Here is a 24,884-nt window from a genome sequence, read left to right as displayed (position 1 = left end):
ATCCTGGTTACTCAAAATCAACGTGGTGAGTATACAAAGCAAATAGCTCATGAATTAGGTTTTGTTGTCCCGTCTTGGGAGCTGAAAATTACCTTTCCTGCTTCAGATTTCCTAAAAACCACATTTGTGCAAATTCTCCTCGGGAAGAATGCAAATTTGAGAGTCAAGAGCTTCCTGAAATTGACTGAGGAAATGCAGATTCCATCCTCTAAAGTGACAGTGGTTTTCATAAGCATAGGGGGTTCTGGAAAGATGGAACTGGAGTATTTGGGGAGTGTTCGTCTGGTTCCAGTTTTCAGTTGCCAATCTAGTGGTGTATTTTTCCTGGAATAGGTTTGCCACAGAAACTCCTGGGGTCCCTGCTTATTCTCCCCCACTTAATCCCAAGAAGACAATGGAGACTGGGAATTGAGGAAAGAAGGTATTTTTCCCTCAACAAGTCTTACAAATGTGCATGGAACAATGCTCAAGCATCTTCCATGGCTCCCTATTTCCTACCAAATGAAAGGTAGTTTTTTTTTTTTTTAAAGATTTATTTATTTATTCATACAAGAACTGGGGTAAAGGCCAGCGGTGCGGGGGCTGAGAGGATCCACCAGAGACAGAGTGGGGAACAGAACAGGCGGATTGACTGAAATTCACTGCTGAGGGGAGCAGCGGGCAAGACAAGAGAGGTCTGCTGCACCATGCGGGTAGCTCCCTGGCCCGGGATTGAACTCATGCTGCAGTGGCTGCGGATAGCTTCACAGTGGTGTGTCTTAACCCCTTGCACCACCAAGGAGGCCCTGCGTAGTTCTTTTTTAACTGTAATCTCAATTTTACTTTTTCCAGGCTGGACATTTATGTCAGAATGACAGTGCACTTTAGGAAGCCACCTTTTTGAGGTGACTGCTTAGGCCATACCTGTCTATTTGTGAGAGATTTCCATCCCTCATCATGGCCTCTGTTGTTGCTTGTGCTTGTACTACATGAGCCCCGCTCCCTGGCTCTCTCAACCAATTGGCTTCTCTATCCTAGAATTCTGTGATTGGGGCCAAAATATTCTAAAAATTCTCTTCTAACTCTTGACCAGGGAGACTCATGAGTTACCATGGTTTGCCATGTACTCAGAGAAGAGGAGAAGCTGGGCTGAGGAAAGATAGGAGTGAGCAAACATTCAGAGACGAGCAGACAGGTGTGACCAGTTGTGTCCGCAGTCCCTAACAGCTTTGAAGTTCTCAGTTCTTATCCCTGGGGAGACTCATTTTCATTGCCTGACATGGGAATATGTGTGATGTGCCAGAATTCTTAGAATTCAACCTCTTTTTTAATTATTTTAATTGTGATGAACTACACCTAACATAAAAAAGTAGCATTTTAAATGTAGCACAGCTCAGTGTATTAAGCACACTCACACTGATGTACAGCCCTCACTGTCATCCATCTCCAGAATGCTTTCCTCTCGCAAGACTGAAACTCTGTACCCATTAAACAATAACTTCCCCCTTCCCCTTCCCCCAGTCCCTGGTAACCACCATTCTACTTTCTGTTTCTAGGAACCTGACTACTCTAGGGACCTTGTACTAAGTGGAATCATTGTCTTCTTGTGGCTGGCTTATTTCACTTAGCATAATGTCCTCAAGATTCACCCATGTAGTATGTCTCGGCAAATCATCCCATTTTAAGACTGAATAATATTCCATTGTATCGTATACTAAATTACACTTAAACGTTTGAAAAAGTAGAGCATTCTCAGTTTGCATAGTGAATGTGGGGATTTAACCTAACATGAATACATAAGTCATTCTTTCTTTGTTTTGATCATTTGCTCATTCGCTCATTCATGTGTCCAATGTCGTGTTTTTTTTAACATGCTTGTGAACACAGGGCCTTGCTAACTTGCAGCTGAACCTCAGGAAAACAACCTGACAATTTGCATACTGTTTGAAGGGGCAAAGGGAAAAAAACTTTTCATCTGGCTCACCTCCAAGTTAGCCCGGACCGTGTTCACAGAGCACATTGAAAACATACAACATTGGCTATGTTAACAAATAAATGAATGAATGAGTGAGTGAACAGATGAACAAATGATGACTTTAGTTCATACACGAAGAACAAAATGGAGGGAATCCTCTGTTGATGAATGCATCACAATAAACTCATTTCCAGCTAATTAAAAGGGCATAAACAGGGCAAGACCATGTCTTAACTGGAGCTGTTTCAAGTCTCTGCTGTTGACAGGAGCTGGCTGGGATGCGCGATCACCTGAACAGACCTTGGTCTTCTATTTCCCCCATGAACTTCTCTCCTGTCTTTTCTGCCTCCTCATTCTGCTTTGGATCCATGGAGAAGCCCTTACTCTTTCTCTTAACCGTACCCCAGTCCCGTTCATCTGAACTTTTCTCTTGGAACTACTGGACAAAACCCTATTCCTGGAATCCACTGGCTACTCACCTTCACTTCCTGCAAAGAACTGCTGATTACATCTTTACATCCCTAGTCACTGTCTTCTGGTCCTTCCTCTCTCCCCACCTTACTCCCACAGCTATTTAAAGCTTTCAGTAATGTCTTCGAGCCCCTACCTGCACGCACTCCCTCCTCCCTACCTTGGGAGACTGCACTCCTAGCTGCTGCCAGCTGTTGGGCATCCATCCTGCTGACCATAAAGGGAAAGAGTCTAGACTTACGAGCGTGAATTGGTCATTACTGATCCATTACCAGCATCAGGAAACCAACTGTGCTCGCTCTTTTCTCATCTCCTCTGGCAGCTACTTCCCCTTCTGTATGAATGTGATGACTTATGAATACAAAATCTCCAGTCCAGATAGCCTGTCGCACCCTTGCGAGAGTCACACCAGGAAGCCTGCACACAGCAGCTTGTGGGGACGCCTTGCATTCACCTGCTCTCAGCTGCTGGTGAGATCAGGGGGCATCTGAGCCCCCTGACTTTACATGGCTGTTGCCTTCACGCATTGTCCCTTTCGGTGTGCAGTAGGTGCGGTGCCTAGGTTGGATGGCGCAGACGACACCTCACATTCCTAACTAAAAGGGGTCCACGCTTCTGGTCTGGTGTTTGCTCTCTCCTTTATCTACCATCACACTGTCTCTTGCTGCCTGGTTCCGCCTTCCAGTTGCAGATTGTTTGAATAAACTTTTAATTTTAGGGTTACGTTTATAGACAAGTTGCCAAGATGGTACAGAGTTCCTATATACACTACCCCTAGTTTCCCTTATTGATAACATGTTATGGTTTATTTCTCACAACTAATGAACTAATATTAACACATTATTATTGTTATTAAAAGCCCATATTTATTCAGACTTTCTCATGTTTATCTAATCCAGGTGGAGGTTTGATTCATTTCCTTCCAGCCTCTTCTCCTGAATTTGCCTTGACCTGGGCATGGATGCCCTCTGCCTGACCCTCCCCCCTGTGCATCTGCTGTTCTTTCTGCCTCGGCCCGACCCCCATCATTGAGCCTCAACCCAGCGACCTGCAGCTCTGACCTGCACTTGTACCTAGAGCTATCATTTCCTGCAACCCTTGCACTCTTCTCTCTTGCACTCATTTTATGTCTAGTTGCTTGAAACTCTGCCAAACTGGAATGATCCAATACATACTGGGCTTAATCAAAAATAATTTGCTTGCAAGTGACACATTCACTCACCTTATGACCTTAGCAAAAATAGTGTGGGCAAATACACTAGCAAAAGAAGTGTGGGCAAATAAGGTAAAGGGGGTCAATCGTGTGGTGTTGGATGGAGACTAGACTTCTGGTGGAGATCATAACGTAGCATAGACAGATGTCAATCTATAATGCTGTACAACTGAAACCTATACACAGTTGTAAACCGATGTTCTATAAAAATTTTAAAAAGAGGGGCCTTTTTGGCAGGATCTGTCTATAGGGCATGTAACAGCAGTGATGGATTAAGAGCTTATAACAGCACCGGCTCAGTTATCTAACTGCCTGTGTGACCTCTGACAAGTTACTTTACCTTTCAGGGCTTAGTTTCTTCATTTGTAAAATGGGATAATAGTGGTGTCAGTCCCACAGATTATATGAGAGTTAAAATTTATTTAAGTAATCTGAAACAACCAGAGAGGGAGGGGGAGGCATGAAAATTGGGGAGAGCACAATGGACAATGGTGGAGGACTAGGGGTGCTTTGGTGGGGGGAGAGCTGTGGTGACAAGACCTGAGCTGTGGTGACCAGAGAAACCCTCTACTGTCAAAATATTAACAAGAATGTAAGACGATTAAATAAAAAACAAACAAAAATTCATTCCAGTAGAGCACTGAGGACGATGCTAGGCATAGTGAGCATTCAATCATCCTTATATGATTGATAACGGCAAGTATAATGATAACAGCAAGATGTTCATTTATCCCAAGGAAGAACCATGAAGTGGAAGGAACACCAGGAACAGGACAGTCACATAGGAAAAGGGGGTCCTCTCATCCTCTTTTAAGGATATGGGGTCTCCAGTTCCTGCTTTTCTTCCTTTTTTTTAAAGATTTATTTATTTATTTATGCAAGCACTGGGTACAGTCAGAAGCACGGGAGGGTGAGAGAATTCACCAGAACCAGAGCAAGGAGCAGAGCAGGCAGACTGACGAAGTACACTGCTGAGGGGAGCAGCGGGTGGCAGGAGAGGTCTGCGCGCCATGTGGGACCCTCACCGGTGGCAGGGGATCGAACCGGTGCTGCAGAGGCTGCAGGCAGCTTCGCAGCGCAGTGCTCAACTGCTGCGCCACCAGGGGAGGCCCCTTTCCCAGGTCTTATTTGTGGGTTCCATCCCAGACCTCAATTGGCTTATCACCTCTGGGGGAATGTTTAAAATAATTCCCCACCTTTGTTACAGGTATAATTTTCTGAAAAACAACAACAACAAAACCCACAAGAAATACTATTTTTACACATCTAATTTTCAAATCTAGGAAGGTGCAATGCTCAAATCATCAGTTTATGGAGTTAAATATAACCTCATGCACTGAGCAATATATTTAACATCCTAATTAATAATTCAGAACACTAAGTGCTGTGTAGAAAGATACTATGTCTGCACTACCTGTTTGTGGGTAATTTTGCTACCTTAACTGCATTATATTCACCTTTCACCCTCCAACCAAAAAGCAACCCAGAGATTTGCCAAGATGTGGCAAGCACATATTAATGACAAAGGGCAGGAATATTGTTATTCTAATTTACCAGTGATAATGATACTGAGTAGGGAAGGACTTCTTTAAATCCCATCTTCTGAGACAATGGAGATTTTAATGTGGATTTTTGCCTTCATTATAGTGTTTTATAGTCTGTGTTTCTAAGAACTGGGTCAGATTTTGCATTATGTCTGTAATTTATTTTGAAGTGCCTGATATTTATATTCCTAGGCAAGCTGTGTATATATAATGTCATTTTAATACTGGTGGTTTTAAGTTAGAGGAGGTTTTTTTTTTTAATTGAAATAACAACTCACCTCCCTCCATAGCATACATTCTATACATAGTCCAATATAACTTAATTTTTTCTAAATGAATTCATCTGTGATTTCCCCTCCTGCAGATTCGGTTTTTCCCATTCCACACATCCTTTCTCCCCGCTCCGAGCCAGCCAAAAGTAAGTTCTATCTGCTCTGATCCTCCAGAGTATTGATCATTCTTTATCTTTTACAGCAGGGTGCCTCCTTAGTTGGAATTTTAATTTGTTTCTAGGCAAGAGAAGTGGCTTGTTAAAATCTGTCTGGGTCTTGTTTATAAGTTTATTCAGAACAGTGTTACTTGAATTGGAAAAGATTGCAAACAACCTAAAAGTTTACCAATAAGGGACTTTGGGTAAATAACTTACAGTACATTCCTACTTTGGAATACTTTGCAGCTGTAATAAGGAGAGAATGCTCTATGAATTGATTGCAAAGATATACTGTTGTTAGAAAACAAAATTCATCCGAATAAATTTGAAGATCCAATTGGCAGCATCCCATCTAGCAAGTGGAAAGGAGCTAAGGAATGTACAAAATGGAAGGAATTAATAGAGAGTGTGACAGGTTATTAACAAAAGCAAAGAGGGATTATTTGGGTAAAGCCATCTTCCCTGGGGTAGGGGGCAGCTCGACAGGAGGTCACATCATCCTGCAGATGACCTCACTAGTGCTGACCTACCGGAAAACTCCAGATTGATTAGTGTAGAATTCCACTTTGGGGAGAGGCTGAAATGCAATTAGGTTAGGTATTGAGTCTTGGTGGAGCCCCAGCATGAAGGATTCCATCTTGGACCTGTTCTGTTTTTTTGCACTGTTAAGTGGAAAAAAAAAATCAAGGAACAGAACATTGTGTATTGTATGCTATCATTTATATAGAAAGGAGGGATGGATAGATAGATAGATAGATAGATAGATAGATAGATAGATGTATATTGATTTATATAGACATAAAATGTCTCTGAAGGAAACAAGAAACTGATAAAACTGGTTATTGGGGCAGAGGACCTGGGTGGCGCAGAGTAGAAGTAGGAGGGACAACTTACATATCTTTTGGCATCTTTAATTTTCAACCATGCGAATGTATGTATGCGAACAGGACCTGTTCAGGAAAAATAACTGAACAAAATGAAAATTCAATAACAAACAGATGGAGGTAAAACCACAACACAGGTGGCCTCGGAGGGAGCAGCAGGTCACCTTGGAGCAGACTATGGTTCTCAGAGGCCCTCACTATATAAGCATACGGGGACAGATTGCTGTTGCTGGGGGGATAAACAAGACCCTTCTTAGGGACAGCCATGGCCTGCCTCTCCTTGGAGTCCTTGGTATGCCAGACTGCCCCGGGGCACGTTTGCATGGGGCTTAAGGAGAATCCTTCACAAACAGGCACCTGGCTTCTGTCTTTTACTTCTGAGGAATCTTATCTTCTGTGGTGGTTGGGAGGGCCTGGGAGGACCTTGGTAGGTCTGCTGGCTGGAGATGGGACCTGGGGACCCTTGGGGAAACGCACCAAGAAGGAAGAAGCTTGACTCGGCTCAACACCTTGGCAGTGGGTTGTTGGGGAAGGTGGATTCTGGCCAAGGGTGGAGCTGACCTGCAAGATCCCAGGGGTGTTATGGGAAAAAGGGTGGAGTGTCTCAGGGAAGGTAGAGGCTCTTGGCACTTTATCCCAGGGCTTCCCACAGGGAGGGTCTCGGCTGTTTTGGAGAGTCACCGGGGCCTGGACAGGAGCTGGACAAGCAGTGAATTAAGGTGGTTGCACTGAATGAGACACTGCTTTTCATCAGCACAACTCGGGGGAGGGGGACGGGGTTGAGGCAGAAAAAAGAGGGTGCCTCTTGGGGGGACTGCTTGGATTCTCTAATTCTTTCTCCTCCATATGTTTGGAAGCAGGGCTGGGCTGGAATTGTACCCGTGTCTTGAATGATTCACCAGGGGAGGGGGCCCAAGAGGGAAAGTGGGCTTTTTATTCACCTGGGCATGTGGACCCTCAAGCAGTTAATTTGCATATGTAACAGTGACCAAATGATGTTACAGTGTCGTTGTTCATTATGGGGGAATGGTCAATATTGGTATTGCCTTTATATTTACAAGGATTCCTTCTCATCAAAAGATTCTGTAGTGTTTGTGGCTAAAAGAACAAGACTGCAATTTGCTTCAAAACATCCAGTAGGGAAGAGATGGAGGGAGGAAAAAGTAGGTGGGGCCTAGATGAATTGAGATTGGCCTAAAATTGATACTAGTAATGTTAGGGGGAAGTGATGTCCTGAGTTAATCCCATACAGGCTTTGTGGACTCCACCCCCACTCCAGACTAAAGCCATCAAGACTCTGGGAAAGACAAATCCCATCACCACCAAGGGAGGGTGGCTGGGACCTGAGGGTGGAGTTGGGCAGCCAGGTTGGATATAAAAAACCAAACACGTGGGCCTTGGGCTCTCTGGCTCGTGATCGCTCGCCTTCTGGCTTCACCGCTCCTGGCTGGCGGCCAGCTCTCAGAGCGCCATTTTGGGATTCCTGATCGGCGGATCGGGTAGGACTCATTTAAAACTTTGTCTCCCGCTTTTCTCCCAGAGCTGTACATTTCCTCATTTCCCCTTTCCTTGTAAATAAACCTTTTATTAACCTTTCGTGTGTGCCTGCAGTAGAGCATTGATAAGTCCTTTAAGCGCGCGGGTGAGGACCCACAGTCAGGCACCCCGTTTTGTATCGGGGTTGCTCTACAACAGTAACACTGGGTGATGGTAAGTAGGGGTTCATTATGCTACTCTCTCTCTCTCTTTATAAAGATTTATTTTTATTTCTTTATACATATAAGAACTGGGGTGTAGGCCAGAGGTGTGGGGGTTGAGAGGATTCACCAGAGACAGAGTGGGGAGCAGAACAGTCAGATCTACTGAAATACACTGCTGAGGGGAGCAGTGGGGGAGACAGGAGAGGTCTGCTGTGCCAGGTGGGTCACCTCCCTGGCCTGGGGATAGAAATCATGCTGCAGTGGCTGGCGATAGCTTGATAGTGCTGAGACTTAACCCCTTGCACCACCAGGGAGGCCCCTACTTTCTCTCCTTTTGTGTTTTTTAGAAACTGTCCAATGTCTAAAAAAATCTAAAAAAACAAAAAACAAAAAACACAAAGGTCACATGAACTTATTTAACCTCAAACTGGTAAAACCTGTCCTACCCAGAATGCTTTTATACTATTTGTTCCTGCCCTCATTGATCTCTTCAACTCTAGTGTCAAATCCCTGAGCTGAAAAACTAGCCTCTAACCTCTCTCCACGTCAGCAAGAGTTTCCAGCTGGGCACATGGAGGCAGCAGAGGACAGTGATTAAAATGAAGAGCTCTGGATATGCACCAGGAGCTCACATCTGGGCGCAGCCACTTAGTCACTGACAAATTCCCTAGCTTCTCTCTGCCTCAGTTTCCTCATCTGTGCAACAGGAACAAAGAAGAGAAAATACCTCAATGGCGGTTAAAAGGATTAGACATGATAAGAGTCTTAGCAGAGTGCCTGCTTACATAAAAAGCTCAAATATGTTTATTATTGTTAATATTAGGTGCTCAAAGAGCAGTTATTGAAAATGAATGCCCGGGTGAATAAAGGTGTGTGAAAGGCTATATTATTACAGAATCTATAATTACTTTTAAAAAGTGTTCAAATATCCTTAGTTTTCAGAGAACACTGAAATTAGCTAAAATTTGCCATCTTTTAAAATGAATCTGTTACAGGGCAGGGAGAGGGGCAGCCCAGACCCCGCAAACCTGCCTGCTCTAAATGGGTTCTGCCATCCGCCGCATCAACACAAAACATAGGAGACTTTAATGGGAAGGAACTTTAATACAATTAGGAAACAATACAGGAAAGGCAAAGAATCTAGTTTCTAAATCAAGCACCCGAAGTTACCCGTCCCCTCGTGGGTAAAACTCCATCCAAATGGGATTGGCCCAAAGCAGGCCCCAAAGCCTGCCACAAGTACGAAGCATCTTCCAGTGATGACCCACAGAAAAGGAGCAGAAACCATCAGACAAGTCTGGAAGGAAAAGAGCAAAATCAAAATCAAGACAAAAACTGCCATTGTCTCCTCCTCACGGGTCTCACCCACATCTGTGTCACCCAGTCCACGACCAAAAGGCAAGCGCAGTTTCTTCACGTGTCTCTAGGCTCCATGTGCCTCCTCCAGGTCTCCTTCTGGCTCCATCCTGCTTCCTTCCTTCCTCAGTCTCCTCTGCAGCTTCTTGTCTCCCTGCTCAGCTCCACCCTCCCTTGGATGGGGCAGGAAACCTGGAACCTCCCCCTTTCCTGGGGACCACCCTGTTACAATTTCATTTATACTTAATTTCAGGTCTCATTTACAATAATAGTAGGCACCTACTATTATGAAGAAATGAAATTCATTCTGATATTATTTATTATGAATAAATTTATACTAACTGAATATAATAATACATGTATTATTTAGCATATACCTTTTGGTATTCTATAGTCTCAAACTTTGAGGATTTCATAGTGAAAAATGTGAAGTTTATACTTTTGGCTAATTTATTTTTGAGAAGATTAGATACCTGTTAATCTTAACATAAATTGGGGGTGTATTTTTCCTCTATGCTTTGTTAATAAAAGCTCAAGACAACCTCGGGGAGAGGAGAAAATGGGAAATGCTGTTATATGGGAATGAAGTTTCATTCATGCTAGATGAATAAATTCTATACATCTGCTCTATAGCATTATGCCTCTAGATAATAAGACTCTCAACTTTGGAACCTTCAAACTAGGTATCTGTTTACCTAGTGTGGATGTGGCACCTGGAATGGATCATAACAGGTAAAGTTGAAGAAGACTGATGGACATAATAACCGCTATATAACTCTCAGCGTGGAAGATCCGCTGGTGTTGGCAGTCAGTAGATTGGTTTCAAAATCTATATTATCAGGGGCCTCCCTGGTGGTGGAGGGTTAAAGACACAGAGCTATCAAGCTAGCACCAGCCACTGCAGCACGAGTTCAATCCCTGGCCAGCCAGGGTGCTAACCCACATGGCACAACAGACCTCTCCTGTCTCTCCCGCTGCTCCCCTCAGCAGTGTATTTCAGTAGATCTGCCTGCTCTGCCCCCCCCCACTCTGTCTCTGGTGAATCCTCTCCCGGCCCCACACACATCTGGCCTACACCCCAGTTTTTGCATTCATAAATAAATAAATCTTTAAAAAAAACACCCAAAATCTATATTATCTTTCCTCGATCTCCTAGTCCCCAACAATACACCCAAGCTTGAGACCTTATGCCTTCTGAATGACCAGGGTAGCACCCCTATTCTGATCTTTGTGCTAGTAAATCAGCCTTCACAATGACTGGTTTTCAGTGATCTGTTGCTGCCTAATAAATCATCTAAAAATTTAATGATTTAAAATAACAACTGTTGTTTTATTATACCTCATGGTTCTGGGGTTTAACAAGTGTCTGCTGTCTGCCAAATAGTATGGTTAATACAAACATGACTATAGTGAAATTTTGGAATGAGGGCAGCATTATCTGTGAAAGTGACATGGAAATCTGGGGAATGCTGGAAGGTGGAGATTCCATGGGAAAGCCAGGGACAGGAGATAAGGATGTAAAAACATGTTTGTATTCTTTACGTTCTATGGACACGTTAGAGTGGTGTGCTGGTTTTTTTTTTTTTTTTTTACTAGCAGTTTTAAATATTTTATTTCATAATTTAAAATTTTTTAAAATTTTATATATATATTGTTTTAAAGAGGCATGTATTTTTATTTATTTATTTGTTTGTTTGTTTATACATGCACTGGGTACAGTCAGAAGCGCGGGAGGGTGAGAGAATTCACCAGAGCCAGAGCGGGGAGCAGAGCAGGCAGAAGGACTGAAGTACACTGCTGAGGGGAGCAGCGGGTGGCAGGAGAGGTCTGCTTGCCATGTGGGACCCTCCTCTGGTGGCCGGGGAGCAGCCGGGGATCGAACCAGCGCTGCAGAGGCCGCGAGCAGCTTCGCAACCCAGCGCTCAACCGCTGCGCCACCGGGGAGGCCCATAAATTTTATATATTTTTATATCATTTTTCCTTTTTGCACAATGTATGCATTTTCATCTTGGTTATATTCCCCATACAATTCCCACCCCCCTTATTTTGACCCTCCTCTCCTCCCCCCCCAGCGTGTCATACACCTCAGCAACATCTTTAAAGACTCATCACCCAAAGCAGTGATAGTGAAGGTAAAGATAAACAGCTGGGACTACATCAAATTAAAGAGCTTCTGCACAGCAAAAGAGACAGTAACCAAAACAAAGAGACACCCCACCGACTGAGAGAAAATTTTTGCACCCAACACTAATGATAAAGGACTGATCACAAAAATCTACAAAGAGCTGATGAGACTCAACAAAAACAAAGAAAATAATCCAGTCAAAAAATGGGCAGAAGAGCTAAAAAGGAACTTCTCCAAAGAGGAAATACACATGGCCAACAAGCATATGAAAAAATGTTCGGCATCACTGGTGTGCTGGTTTTAAAGCAGATTTGCAAATCTTTTGACACATGAAGAGATGGAGTCTAGTCCCTTCCATTTGAACTGGGCTGGCCTTAGCGATTGGCTTCTACTGAATAAAATATGGCAGAAGCTATGCTGTGTGACTTGTAGGCTAGAGCGCAAAAAGCAACGCAACCTCTGCCTGATGCTAGCCCATATCTGTAGAGCCCGGAACCACCATATAAGAAACCTGGTTGCCCTAAAGTCACCATGCAGAGAGACCATGTAAATATAAAAGGATGCCAAAGGAATCCAGTCATTCCAGCTGTCAGCTGTGCCAAGTTTTCCCAGCCCAGGCATCAGAAATATTCATGAAGAAACCCTTGCCCCAGCATTTAATAGAAACACATAAAACGTGGTATCCAACAGAAAATACTCTATTCAAACAATTGTGGAAAATTTATAAAAATTAATCAAAAGTTAGCCTTAAGAAAAAGGAATATATTCCCTAAAAGGTATTCTATTGTTACAGAAATCCCAGCTCCCCACCCCACACCCACCCAAAAGAGTGGGTCCTTTGTCCTCCGGGGAAAGAATTCACCAGAGAGTGCTAGGTGCAGTTGAAACAGACAAGGCTTTATTAGAAGTGTTAGGAGGAAAGGATGTCCTGACCTAATTCCATGCAGGCTTTGTGGACCCCACCCCCACTCCAGACCAAAGGCATCAAGACATTGGGAAAGACAAATCCCGTCACCCCCACAGGGAAGGTGGCTGGGACCTGAGGGTGGAATTGGGCAGCCAGGTTGGATATAAAAACCACACACGTGGGCCTTGGGGGGCTCTCTCTCTCGCTCGCCTCCTGGCTTCACGGCTCCTGGCTCGCGGCCAGCTCTCAGAGCGCCATTTGGGATTCCAGATCGGCGGATCGGGTAGGACGCGTTTAAAACTTTGTCTCCCACTTTTCTCCCTGAGCTGTACATTTCCTCATTTCCCCTTCCCTTGTAAATAAACCTTTTATTAACCTTTCGCGTGAGCCTGCAGTAGAGCATTGATAAGTCCTTTTAAGCGCGCGGGTGAGGACCCACAGTCAGGCACCCCGTTTTGTATCGGGGCTGCCCTATAACAGAAGGACTCATGCGTGAGGGAGCCAGTGTGGGAAAGGAGAATATGGCCTGGCTCTTCAAAGGGAGTTAGGAGGAGATATTTAAAGGGTAAGCCCATGGAGGGGGGTGGGCGGGAAGGAGAGCAATGACATAGCCTGTTCTGAGTTGTGCTAAGCCCGGGCATGTGCAGATGGGTTGCAATCTAACTGCCCACGTGGGAGCTCAGCTTTTTCCCTCACAGAAATCATTAATCAGGATCTAATGCTTTTTATCTATCTTAGCACCCCATGGTCAATGTGGCGGGCCAGATTGTTTGGACAGGACTAGCCAGTCTATGATTTAGTCCACCTGTTCAAACAGGACTGGAGCAACTGATCCTACTGGCACAAAGTCTCTTTTACCTGGGCCATCTCACTATGAAACATATGACCATAATTCAATAAAATTAGAAAGTTACAAAAACAAATAACCCAAATAACTATTCTTTTGGAGATTTGAAAATATTCTTTCCCTCACACAACTCAACAAGAATAAGGAAACATTTTATGTTGGGAAGGGGAATAGGAACTATTAATTAATCAATGTATTTATTTTTTAAGTTTTTAAAAAGATTTTATTTATTTATTCAAGAGCTGGGGTACAGGCCAGAGGTTCAGGGCCCTTGAGAGGATTCACCAGAGACAGAGCGGGGAACAGAACAGGCAGATTGAGTGAAATACACTGCTGAGGGGAGCAGGGGCGAGACAGGAGAGGTCTGTCGCACCATGTGGGTATCTCCCCGGCCAGCCGGGAATTGAACCCATGCTGCAGAGGCTGTGGACAGCTTCACAGTGCTGAACTCAACCCGCTGCACCATCGGGGAGGCCCCTCAACTATTAATTTAATGATAACCAAAAATAAAGCTTGAAAATAAAGGAGTACTAATGCATGGACTATATAAAAACTTTTAAAAAATGACAAAGAGACTATATTATTTAAACATTTTATGATGGCTGATTAATTCAGAGACTTAGTGACACAGCCTCTTTCCACACGTCTACTCTGCCATCCTCATTTGTCAAGGCCTCCCCTCATGCTCACAAGATGGCTGCATCAGCTCCCAGCATCACATCCTCACACAACAGCCCAAGGCTTCTTTCCTGGTACTCTGTTTTGAGAGGAAAACCTTTCACAAAGCCTCCCAGCGGACTTCCCCATCTTAACCATTGTTCTGACTACAGCACACTTTCTGAACCAATCACTGGCAAGGGGAACAAAATTACTGTGATTGACTCTGATTTGTCAGGATTCACCTCCAGCTCTACCCCCAGGCAAGGGAGGGGCCCAGCCTCTCCTGAGTCACAAATCCCTCCAAAAATGAAAGTCTGGGTTTTGCAAACAGGAGAGAAATAGAATGACTGTGGAGTAATGCCTGTGGTGACCTGCCAGTGGAGAGTGCCACCTGCATCAAAATTTAGCATAATCCTTTTCCTTTGAAAATTCTTCACCTGTCTGATTGAACAAAACTTCTCAGATACCAATAGATTTATTGAACAACATAAATCGAACAAATTAAACGTTTGAATCCAGTGAACTTAGAATTCTCTTGACTATTCTGGTACCATACACAAACAGTTCAATTTCAACTTAAAATCCTAAGTCCACCTCAGTTACATATTTTAAGTTAGATTCACATGAGGTTACTTGAATATGCTAAATCTTCTTAAAGTATATAAACATAAGATACCCGATTTGCTCATTCTTTACAAGAAAATATGGGTCAAGCTTAAACATTTCTGAATTAAATTAGAAATCTTCCCTGGGCCAAAAGATGTTACTCACTAAGTAATGTGGTTATCATCCCAGTGAAGTGAAGTTACTTTGACCAGAAATTTTGGTCATACTTGAGCTCAGGAACGGCAGAGAGTCAGGCAGTTCCTCTCACGCCCACTAAGGAAACCGTTATATCATCTCAGCATGCCCGAGGTTGCAAAAAGAACCCACATGGACACTCAGAGTTGCTGTTGTCAATGATTCTATAACTTCAAGGGCTGGTCATGGGCCTCGAACATTATCTAATTCTTCAGTATTCACTTAAGTCTGCAAGCCCCACCGAGGCCAAGCACTCCCGCAGAGTCTTCGTTTCTTTGACTCTTGAAAGGTATGTACATCCCTTCTGCCTAGGTCTAAAGAGCTTTGAACTTTACAGGAATTTTGCGTTCTTTCATGGTCTCAGGACCACTCACCACTTCCAGATATTAAAATGAAATCTGGAAATCTCACATGGTTTTGTCCGATTAGTGATCACAGAGTGTAAATTCCATTCTACTGATAAACACCATTGGATTTAATGGAAAACATTTTAGAAAGGTGACTGAATAAGCTTGTGATCAATTAGAGTAGGTTTTAGTGTTGCATCATAAACAAGGACGAAAACAGGCAGGGAAGGGGGACGTGAACAGAGAAAGTGACAGATACTTGGATGGGGTTTCACCACCTAGCTTAGTGGCAGTGGGGCTGTATTCTAAGCCCAGCGGGGGAACTTAGAGAAGAGACAGAGGCCCCTCTCTTCCGTGGCTGGGTTGCTGTCTCCTTACACCACTTCAGGCTCCCAGGGTGCTTACATGGGTGGACAGGCCACCTATCACTGATCTCGACGGGGTTCTGATTGATCTGTTTTTCTTACCTCCCTGGAGGTAAGTGCTTTGCTAGCCGGTCTTTGGCAGGCTTCCTCTGCAGGCCTTCTTCCTTGTGACTTGGTACACTAGCCAGAGGTTGTTCGATTTTCTGTTATTACCTAAGAACATGGGCATTCCAAGACAGAGCCTGCCTGTACCTTGCCACTGAGACCCTGACTTGGGGGGCGGGGTGACTGGCTGGCGACTTGCAGGATGCTGTGCTTGCTGACATTGGTTGCTCTTTTAGCATGACAGATGTTGCTGCTGCTGCTGCTGTTGCAAGTTTCTTTCTTGCATCTCAGATTTCCCTTCTTTCTTCAGAAGTACATCCCTTAAGGAGTTCTTTAAGTGAGGGTCAGTTGCTGGTAAAACCTCTTAGTTTTTATTTTCTGAAAATGTCATTTTCTCACCCTTCTTCAAATGCAGTTTATCTTGGCATAAAATTCTAAGTTGATGGTTATTTCCTCTCAGCACTTTAAAGATGCATTTGGTGCCAAGAAAAGTCAACAGGGGAAAGAATAGTCATTTGAACAAATGGTGCCGGGACAACTGTACACAGACACAGAAAACAATGTCGCTGGGCACGATGTACAAGAAATTAACTCAAAATGGACTAAAGAACTATGTGTAAAAACTTAAACTAAACAATTCTTAGAGGAAAATATGGGGGTATAATAGCTTGGCCTTGGATTTGGCAATGGATTCTTAGATATGACACCAAGAGCCACAAAAGAATAAAGAAGAGATAAAGTGGATTTCATTAAAATTAGAAACTTTTGTGTCTCAAAGAATATCATCAATGCAGTGGAAAGAAAACTTGTAGAATGGGATACAATATTTGAAAAACATACCTCGTATGGTTCCAGTATTAAGACTATGTAAAGGACTCTTATAACTCAACAATAAAAAGACAACCCAATTAAAAAAATGGGCAAAGAGCTTGGACAGACATTTCTTCAAAGGATATCTGACCAATGAGCATGTGAGAAGTTGCTCAATATCACTAACCTTCAGGGAAATGCAGGTCAAAATCACAACTCGGGCTGACACAGCAGGTTTCCATCTCGCATCCTGTCCTGTCCTTGGCAGCTTTCAGTTGTGGCCTTTGGCAACACTTACCTCGGAGAGCCTGCTCCAGACTTCTAGGCCCCCACTGGGGTCATGGTGCCTTCGAGGAGTAAGGCCTTCTCACCACAGAGGAAAATACATGGTCCTCTCTTTCTACCCACTGGACTTCACCTCTGTCTGCACCACTCCCGCACCCCGCCAAGATCACGAGGTCATTGTTCTCACAGGCAAACTGCTCTGTGAAGTTCTTTTATTTTTTTAAAGATTTATTTATTTATGCATATAAGAACTGGGGTCCAGGCCAGAGGTGTGGGGGGTGAGAGGATTCACCAGAGACAGAATGGGGAACAGAACAGGCAGACTGACTGAAATACACTGCTGTGGGGAGCAGCGGGCATGTCAGGAGAGGTCCATTGCACCATGTGGGTAGCTCCCTGGCCAGGGATCGAACTCGTGCTGCAGAGGATGCGGACAGCTTCACAGTGCTGTGCTTAACCCCTTGCGCCGCCAAGGAGGGCCACTGTGCTGTGAGGTTCTGCAGGTCTCTCAGGACTCTCACTTCACTCACGTGGCTTGGATCAACACACCCGGAAAGGAAGGAGGACTTGGTTCCCTAAACATCCTTCTGCTGGCTGAGCTAACCAGAAGCTTGCCCTGGGATTATGGTGTGCTAAAAGAAGATGAAGACATTGCCTATGGGGTCTCTTTTATTGATAGCAGGGTGTCCTTCAACAGATCACTGACAAGATTCACCTGTGGGGTGCTCTGTAGGTGAGGTCCTGTGGGTTGGTGCAGGCCTTCCAGTACACTGATGAGCACGGGGAAGTCTGGCCTGCTGGTTGGAATCCAGGCAGCCACACAATCAAGCCCTAAGTGGATGAAAGCAAGGAATACTTCTCCAAACACAACTAGGCTGGTAGATGGATGGCCAGCTGGGGCTCTTGACTACTACCTCTGCCCCTGCCTGGGTGCCCTGTGCTGGCCCAGGGAAGACCAGATTTGCCCCTTCAAACTCCACAATCTGTTACCCAATGGTAGGTCAAGGTCTTGTCATGGTTCCATTGGTTGCTGGTGAATGTGACCCCCTCTCTGGAGCCCGCTTAGCAGGGAGGGCACAGACCTAGAGGTAACCAGTAAAGTATTAGGGACAAAATTAAAAAGTCACAATAAGATACCATATCACACCCTGTAGAATGGCTATAATGAAAAAGACATAATGTGTTGACAAGGATGTGGTGAAATTAAAACTCTTACACAATGTTACTAGGCATGAAAAGCAGTGCTCTGCAAAATGATTTGGAAATCCTCAAAATGTTAAACATAGAGTTACTAGATGACCCAGCAATTCCACTCCTAGGTATATACCCAAGAGAAATAAAAGCATATGTTTATACAAAATTTCATACATGAATGTTCATAGCAGCATTATTCATAATAGGCAAGAGATGGTAACAACCCAAATGTCTAGTAACTGACTAACTGATAAACAAAATGTATATCCACACAATGGAATATTATTTGCCGATGAAAAGGATTAACATTCTGCTGCAACATGATGATGCTTAGTGAAACAAGTAGCAAAGAACCATGTATTGTTTGATTTCACAACCTCTGCAACATTTGGTGTCCTCAAACATATGATTTCCTCTGCTTGAAAGTTCTGTTCCCTGTCTATTTGGTAATCACTTGCTGGCCTTTTGAGAGCTAGTTCATTTGTCATCTCTTCCAGGAAGCCTCTCTGCACTCCTCCAGAAAAATCTCCACTCTCTTATTGGGATTAACACAGTATATTACAAATATTGCTTGTACCTATCTCCCCTATAACATGTAGAGCACTTTGAAGGCAATGGCCCTGTTTATACGTCACTTAATCCACAGAATCCAGCACAGACTTGAGCTCATGAAAGGTGCTCAGAAAGGATTTGATGAATGAATGAATGAAAGCATGAATACATGAATGGCTGGCTGACCATTTGTGGTAAAACGTCATTTTGTGATGTGTAATGAATATCCCCCACCCCACTCCTGCCCATGTTCATGTCCTTGTGTCGTCCTTCCCATACTGACTCTGGACTGGGTCATTTTATTTGGTCATGTCATTTTAGCTCACAACTAAGTGGGCAGAGCTGATCACATGGCTCTGCCGAACAGCAAGTTGGAGGGGGAAAGGGTGGGGAGAAAATGTGATGTCACCTCTCTAAGCCAACCCTGGTCAAACCCTGACACATTCTTACTCTCTGGCCTTTCTATTCCTAGGTTTCTACCCTCCTAACAATGACAACCATTTGTATGGCATTTTGATATATGAAATATTCATATATATATGAAATATTCTCACATAAAAGAACCTTGCACAAATGTTGAGAGAGATTGTTGACATGGAAAACTCCTCAATCTCTCAGTTAGTTAATGGGGAGGTTGGGTTTCAAACTTCAATGCCAGTCTATTTCTCCAGCCACAGCAGCCTTGGGTTTGTCACAGGCCTGGCAAGTTGCAGTAAGGACTTTCCTGAAAGAGCAAATCCTGGGAACAGACTGGGCTTGGGCCAATTTTCAGGAACGACCCCAACTTCCTCTTGTTCTCAATTCACTTAAATAATTACAAAATACTGAAAGAAAGATAGAGAGAGAGAATCTGATTGGCCAGCTTCGGTCTCGTGCCCCTACCTGTAATGGCAGGATGGGGTCATGTGATTGGCAGCTGTGTGGAAAGGAAGGACTCATTCCTAAAGGAACTAGAGTGCCGTTAGCAGAAGAAGATAGCCAGGCAGGCTGTGCAGGCAACACCCAGAGATGTCCCCTGTAACTCTGGAATTAGCATTACAGGTTGAACTGTGTCACCCCCTCCCTTCCAAATAAAGATGTATTGGCATGTTAACCTCACTACTTTAGAGTGTGGCCTTATTTTGGAGATAGGGTCTTTAGAGAGGTAATCAAGTTATGATGAGGTTGTTGGGGGGGGATGGGGAGCGTGCCCTAGTCTAATAGGGCTGGTGGCCTTATAAAAAGGGGGAAAATTGGACACAGACATGCATGCACCATGTGAAGGTGAAGGCAGAGATGGGGTGATGCCTCTATAAGCCCAGGAGCACTAAAGATGGCCAGCGAGCCAGCCATCAGACGTAGGGCGAGAGGCCTGGAGCAGCTCCTCCCTCACAGCCCTCGGGAGGAGCCAACCCTGCTGACACTTGATCTTGGACTTCCAGCTTCCAGAACTGTGGGAAAATGTATTTTTGTTGTTTAAGCTGCTCAGTCTGTAGTGCTTTGTTATGGCAGCCCTAACAAAGTAATACTCCAGGCTGGACAGAAAGGAATTCTAACAAATATTCTTATCGTCTCTCCCCACCCTGACCCATTTCTGCCATTTCTTCTGTGTCCTTTGCCCGTTAATCCCTACATCCACATTCTTCCCCCAACACACCCATTCCCATCCAATCTTTTGCCAGCAAGACCATGTTTCCAAGCTATTGCTGTGTGTCTGTGCCCCCAGAATCCTGTTCTTTGCAAAGGAAAGAGCAGCCTTCACCTGAGGAGGGGCAGAAGGGAGCGTCGTTTTGTCTGGGCCTTACTTGTATGTGTGGTCCTCTGTGTCACTCACCTCCCAGACAGGCTGGAGGACTAACTCCTGGTCTGTGCGGCTGTGGGATGGGGACTTGTGGGGGAGGTGTGGGGTGACGCCTGAGAAGTGAGGAGTCTTTGAATCAGGATTTTGGTTCAGCTTACTGATGCAGGTAAGCCACAGTGGATGAGAAAACCCTACTTTCTCAGTGTCACTAAGTACTTCAAATGTTCTTTGTTTCCCTAGTGAATCTCAGGTCTTTTGGCAATTACTGCCCATCTTAAAAATGCTAAAGGATTTATAATTGTCTGTTTCTGCTTTGCCGTGTCTTGTACTGTTATTTTTTTTTTTTACACTGCTGTCTTATTTGGTTCCCCTATATTTCTTGCTATAAGTGAAACCATCTGATATTTTTCTTTTTCCTTCTGGCTTATTTCACCGAGCATAATTTCTTCTAGCTCCATCCACGTTGCTACGAATGCCATGAGTTTATCTTTTTTGATTGCTGAGTAATATTCTATGGTGTATATGTACCACATCTTCTTGATCCAGTTATCTATTTTGGGGCATTTGCGTTGTTTCCAGGTTTTACCTATTGTAAATAGTCCTGCAATAAACATAGGGGTACAATGATAAACCAGAGACATCCTGCAGGGGAGGAGGAGGGAGAGGGATCAGAGGGAGGGAGGGAGGAGCACAGGGGACTGAGGTGATGGTGCACGGGTGCATTGGGGAAGGAAACTCTGTGGGTTCTACACCTGAGGGGGTGGGGGGGAGCAAATATTGTTTTTTTTTAAATAAATTTTATTTTTATATTCCCCATACAATTGCAACCCCCTTATTTTGACCCAAATCCCTCCCTTCCCCGCACCTCACCCCCCATAGAGTGTCTCTGGTTCATAGTTGTTTGTTGATTTTGATTTTTACTTTCTTATAGTTATTCATTTTCCTGGTCCCTTATTTAAGTTTTCTAGATTCCTGCTATGAGTGAGACCATCTGGTATTTTTCTTTTTCTTTCTGGCTTATTTCGCTGAGCATGATCCCTTCCAGCGCCATCCATGTTGCTGCAAATTGCATGTGTTTATCTTTTTTGAATGCTGAGTAATATTCCATGGTGTATATGGACCACATCTTCTTGATCCAGTCATCTATTTTTGGGCATTTGGGCTGTTTCCAAAGCTTAGCTATTGTAAACAGTGCTGCTATAAACATAGGGGTGCAGGTGCTCTTTGGAATTGATGTTTCTGTGTCCTTTGGGTAAATACCTAGGAGTGGAATTGCTGGATCATATGGAAGCTCTATGTTTAGTAGGTCCAGAAATGTCCACACAGCTCTCCATAGTGGTTGGACCAGCAAATATTGTTTAAAAATGAACAATGGTGTAAAAAAATTAATTTAAAAGAATTTAAAAAATAAAAAAGACAAGAGATTAAAAAAATGCTAAAGGATGTGATGGGGCTGAAGGTGGTGATGGGGAGGGTCAGTGACTCACTCTTTTCTAAAGGGTCTGCGAGAGAAGATTCCCCACCCCCAAATGCTTATTTTCACCAGTGACTCCATCACTCGCTAGCAGGGTGACCTGGGTGTAGTGGACACAGTGATATCCATGGGCCAGGTTCCCCTCAAGGAAGGAGGCGTTGCCACGGCTGCTATCAGGCCGCTCTATTGGCAAGCTGCCCTTAGCTCTCTGTCCCTTCAGGCTTTGCTTTGGCTTCGGAGAGTGCCTTGCTGAGGTCGCGGCCTCCTGGGGTGGTGCCATCCATTGACTGATGGCTGCTGACTTCGGGCCATCTTGGCGTAACTCCAGACAATTCTGGCTCCAGAGCTTCTGCTGGGGGAGGTCCAGGCTGTCACTGGGCCCGCATCACAGCTGACTTTCCTCTCTGCCTCTCTCTCCTGCTTCCTTCTTCTCTCCCAGGTACTTAATAAACGTCCCGCAGGTTCGTCTCTGCCTCAGAGTCTCTTTCCCAGGGAACCCAACCCCAACAGTTAGGCCAGTTAATTTGTCTCCCCTGCTTGGTTTCCTTCATCTGTGAAGTAGTTGTGGCAACGCCTTCCTGGAGGCTTGTTATGTGAGTTTTTTATAAAGATTTATTTATTTATTTATACAAGAACCAGGGTACAGGCCAGAGGCGTGGGAGGGTGAGAGGATTCACCAGAGACAGAGTGGGGAGCAGAACAGGCAGACTGACGAAATACACTGCTGAGGGGAGCAGCAGACCAGACAGGAGAGGTCTGCTGCGCCATGTGGGACCCTCGTCGGCCGGCCAGGATGGAACCCGCGCTGCAGAGGCTGCAGGCAGCTTCACAGTGCGGTACTCAACCGCCTGTGCCACCAAGGGAGGCCCTGTTATGCGAATTGAATGAGAGACTGACTGTACAGCCCTGTTATGGGGTGAGCTGCCACGACATGGGGGTGATTCTCATTAGTGTGTTGGGAGGCTGGAGCTTGCTGATGGGAAATGACAGCAAGTTGCTGCAAGGGATGGTTTCATGCTCCAACTCTGCGCCTAACTGAGCGCTGCCAGGCTGGGCTTGTTTCTTTGAAACGTGTCTTGCGTTTGGGGTAGCTGCTCCTGCTGCGCCCAGGCTGGTGGTTCAGCGGTGCTACTCAGAGCGTGGCGTGACAATCTCTGGGGTGGCCGCAGAAGCCCCAACACAGCCTTGAAAGGGGGGCGTGCAGAGTCATCTCTGCGGGAGACATTTCTAATTTTTTTGAGCCCCAGGGGGTAGTGGCAGGGAGTCAGGGCAGGGGAGCTGTTTGGAGGAGTTACAGACCTCAGGGGGCCCCAGCAGGACAGTGGTCTTTTGTCAGTGCCAGCACCACCTCTGATGCCTCCCCAGTCTGAGTGTGATGGCTAAGACAATGCACCATTTCCTACAGCTGCAAGGTCCGGGCAGGGAGGTGGGTGGCTGCAGCTCTTCTGGCCTGGGTTGGTCACCTCACAGTGGGCTAGCACTGGCTTAAAAATTATTATTTTTATATTACTGAAGTAATACAAAATTCACCTTCAGGCTGTCCAATGGAGAAAAATATAAAAGATCAGTTTGTGCATGCGTGCTCATGTGCACGCACACCCACGAAGAAGACAAAAGAGAAAAAAATAATTTGTTATCCTGATTCCTAGAGATAAAAAACGACATTTGGGGCCACACCTTTCCATACTTTAAAGTCTGCTGATTGAATCATACACCCTTCGCAGAGCAAGAGAAAGCAATTTAAATAATAGGAGTGATTCTGCCCACCAGTTTAGTCAGGAATGAGCAGGAGATGGAAGCCACACATCCTCTATTTCTTCAGTTGCCTTCATTTCAAATGTGTCTCTGATCTTGCGCCTGGTGATACCAGCCCAGGGTGCATAGTTTTCTCACGCTATGTCCCCTCCATGCAAATGAGCTTCTGCATCAGGGGCTAACCCTGAGAAGCAGTGACCTTGCTGTGTGGAATTTAGTGCTGCGCTTCCCATACATTGCCATTTGAGTTATTTTCAAGGGCAATTTTGACTATTTGTTATTTCCTCTTCTGGCCTGTCTTTCGAAACCACCCCCTCCAGAGGGTGCAGTTTCACTGCACATCTGTTTACAACAGTTAGGACGTTTTCCATTTTCCATTAAGAACTAAGATGCCGAGATGAATTTCCTTGTCCATAACACAGTGGTCTTTTTGTCCAGTCACTTCTTTCAGATATATTCCTAGAAGTAGATGTGATCGTTAATTTTATATATTAACTTGACCGGGCCATGGGGAACCTAGATATTTGGTTAAGTACTATTTCAGGGTGTGTCTGCGAGGGTGTTTTCAACGAGATAAAACTTGAAGCAGCCGGCTGAGTGCTGCAGATTACCTCCGCTACCCCCAATGTGGGTGGCTGAGGGCCTGAACAGAAGAAAAAAGTAAAGGAAGGGAGAATTTGCTCTCTCTGCCTGACACTTGAGCTGGAACATCGGCTTTCTGCTCTTGGAGTGGGACTTACGCAACCGCTCTCCTGGGCCTCCAGCTTGTAAAACAGCAGATCGTGGGATTTCTCAGCCTTCAGGATCACAAGAGCCAATTCCTCATAATAAATCTCTTTTATTGGACCATCTGGGTCCATTCTCCCTATCTTTATCTGCTAGCTTTGAAGCCAGACAGAATCAGTTCAATCTCAAGTTCCCACTCTTACTAGCTGGCTAGTTTCTTAACCTTTCAGACTCTTAGTTTCCATGCTATAAAAAAGGAGTCTACAACATTTCCTACCTTGAGGTTATTATGAAGATTAAAAGCAATTAGCACAGTGTTGCTAAAACACTTTTAAATGTAATTCAAATGAATATTTAAATAGAAAATTTTTTTCCTATTGGTTTTGTTTCTCTGAAGAATCCTGACTAATACAGTAGAGTGGCACCAATTCCCGCCAAGAACAGTGCTGTGGGCGTCCAGCCCCACCAATAGTGGGGGTGTGTGCCTTTCCCCCCTTTGTTTGCCAACACTAAGTGTCACCACTCAAAAAATATCAGGGTATACTTTAAAAAAAAATGGAAAACCCATATACTTGGTACATGATTCAAACAATACAAAA

The 24,884-nt window shown here is 44.5% G+C and overlaps 1 protein-coding gene across 1 annotated transcript in view; it reads right to left on the bottom strand.

Moving 5' to 3' along the window:
* ATP6AP2 (ATPase H+ transporting accessory protein 2) overlaps positions 1-24,419 on the bottom strand; it is a gene marked incomplete at both ends in the record, with an annotated part of 54,436 nt that extends 30,017 nt beyond the window's left edge. Inside the window, one exon of the mRNA XM_084258901.1 lies at positions 24,300-24,419. Coding sequence (XP_084115027.1) covers positions 24,300-24,419 — 120 coding nt within the window. The remainder of the gene's footprint in view (positions 1-24,299) is intronic.
* Positions 24,420-24,884: the final 465 nt, after the last annotated feature.

Source organism: Talpa europaea (assembly GCF_964194135.1).
Source record: "Talpa europaea genome assembly, chromosome: X".
NCBI lineage: Eukaryota > Metazoa > Chordata > Mammalia > Eulipotyphla > Talpidae > Talpa > Talpa europaea.
This window is presented reverse-complemented; position numbering and strand designations above follow the sequence as displayed.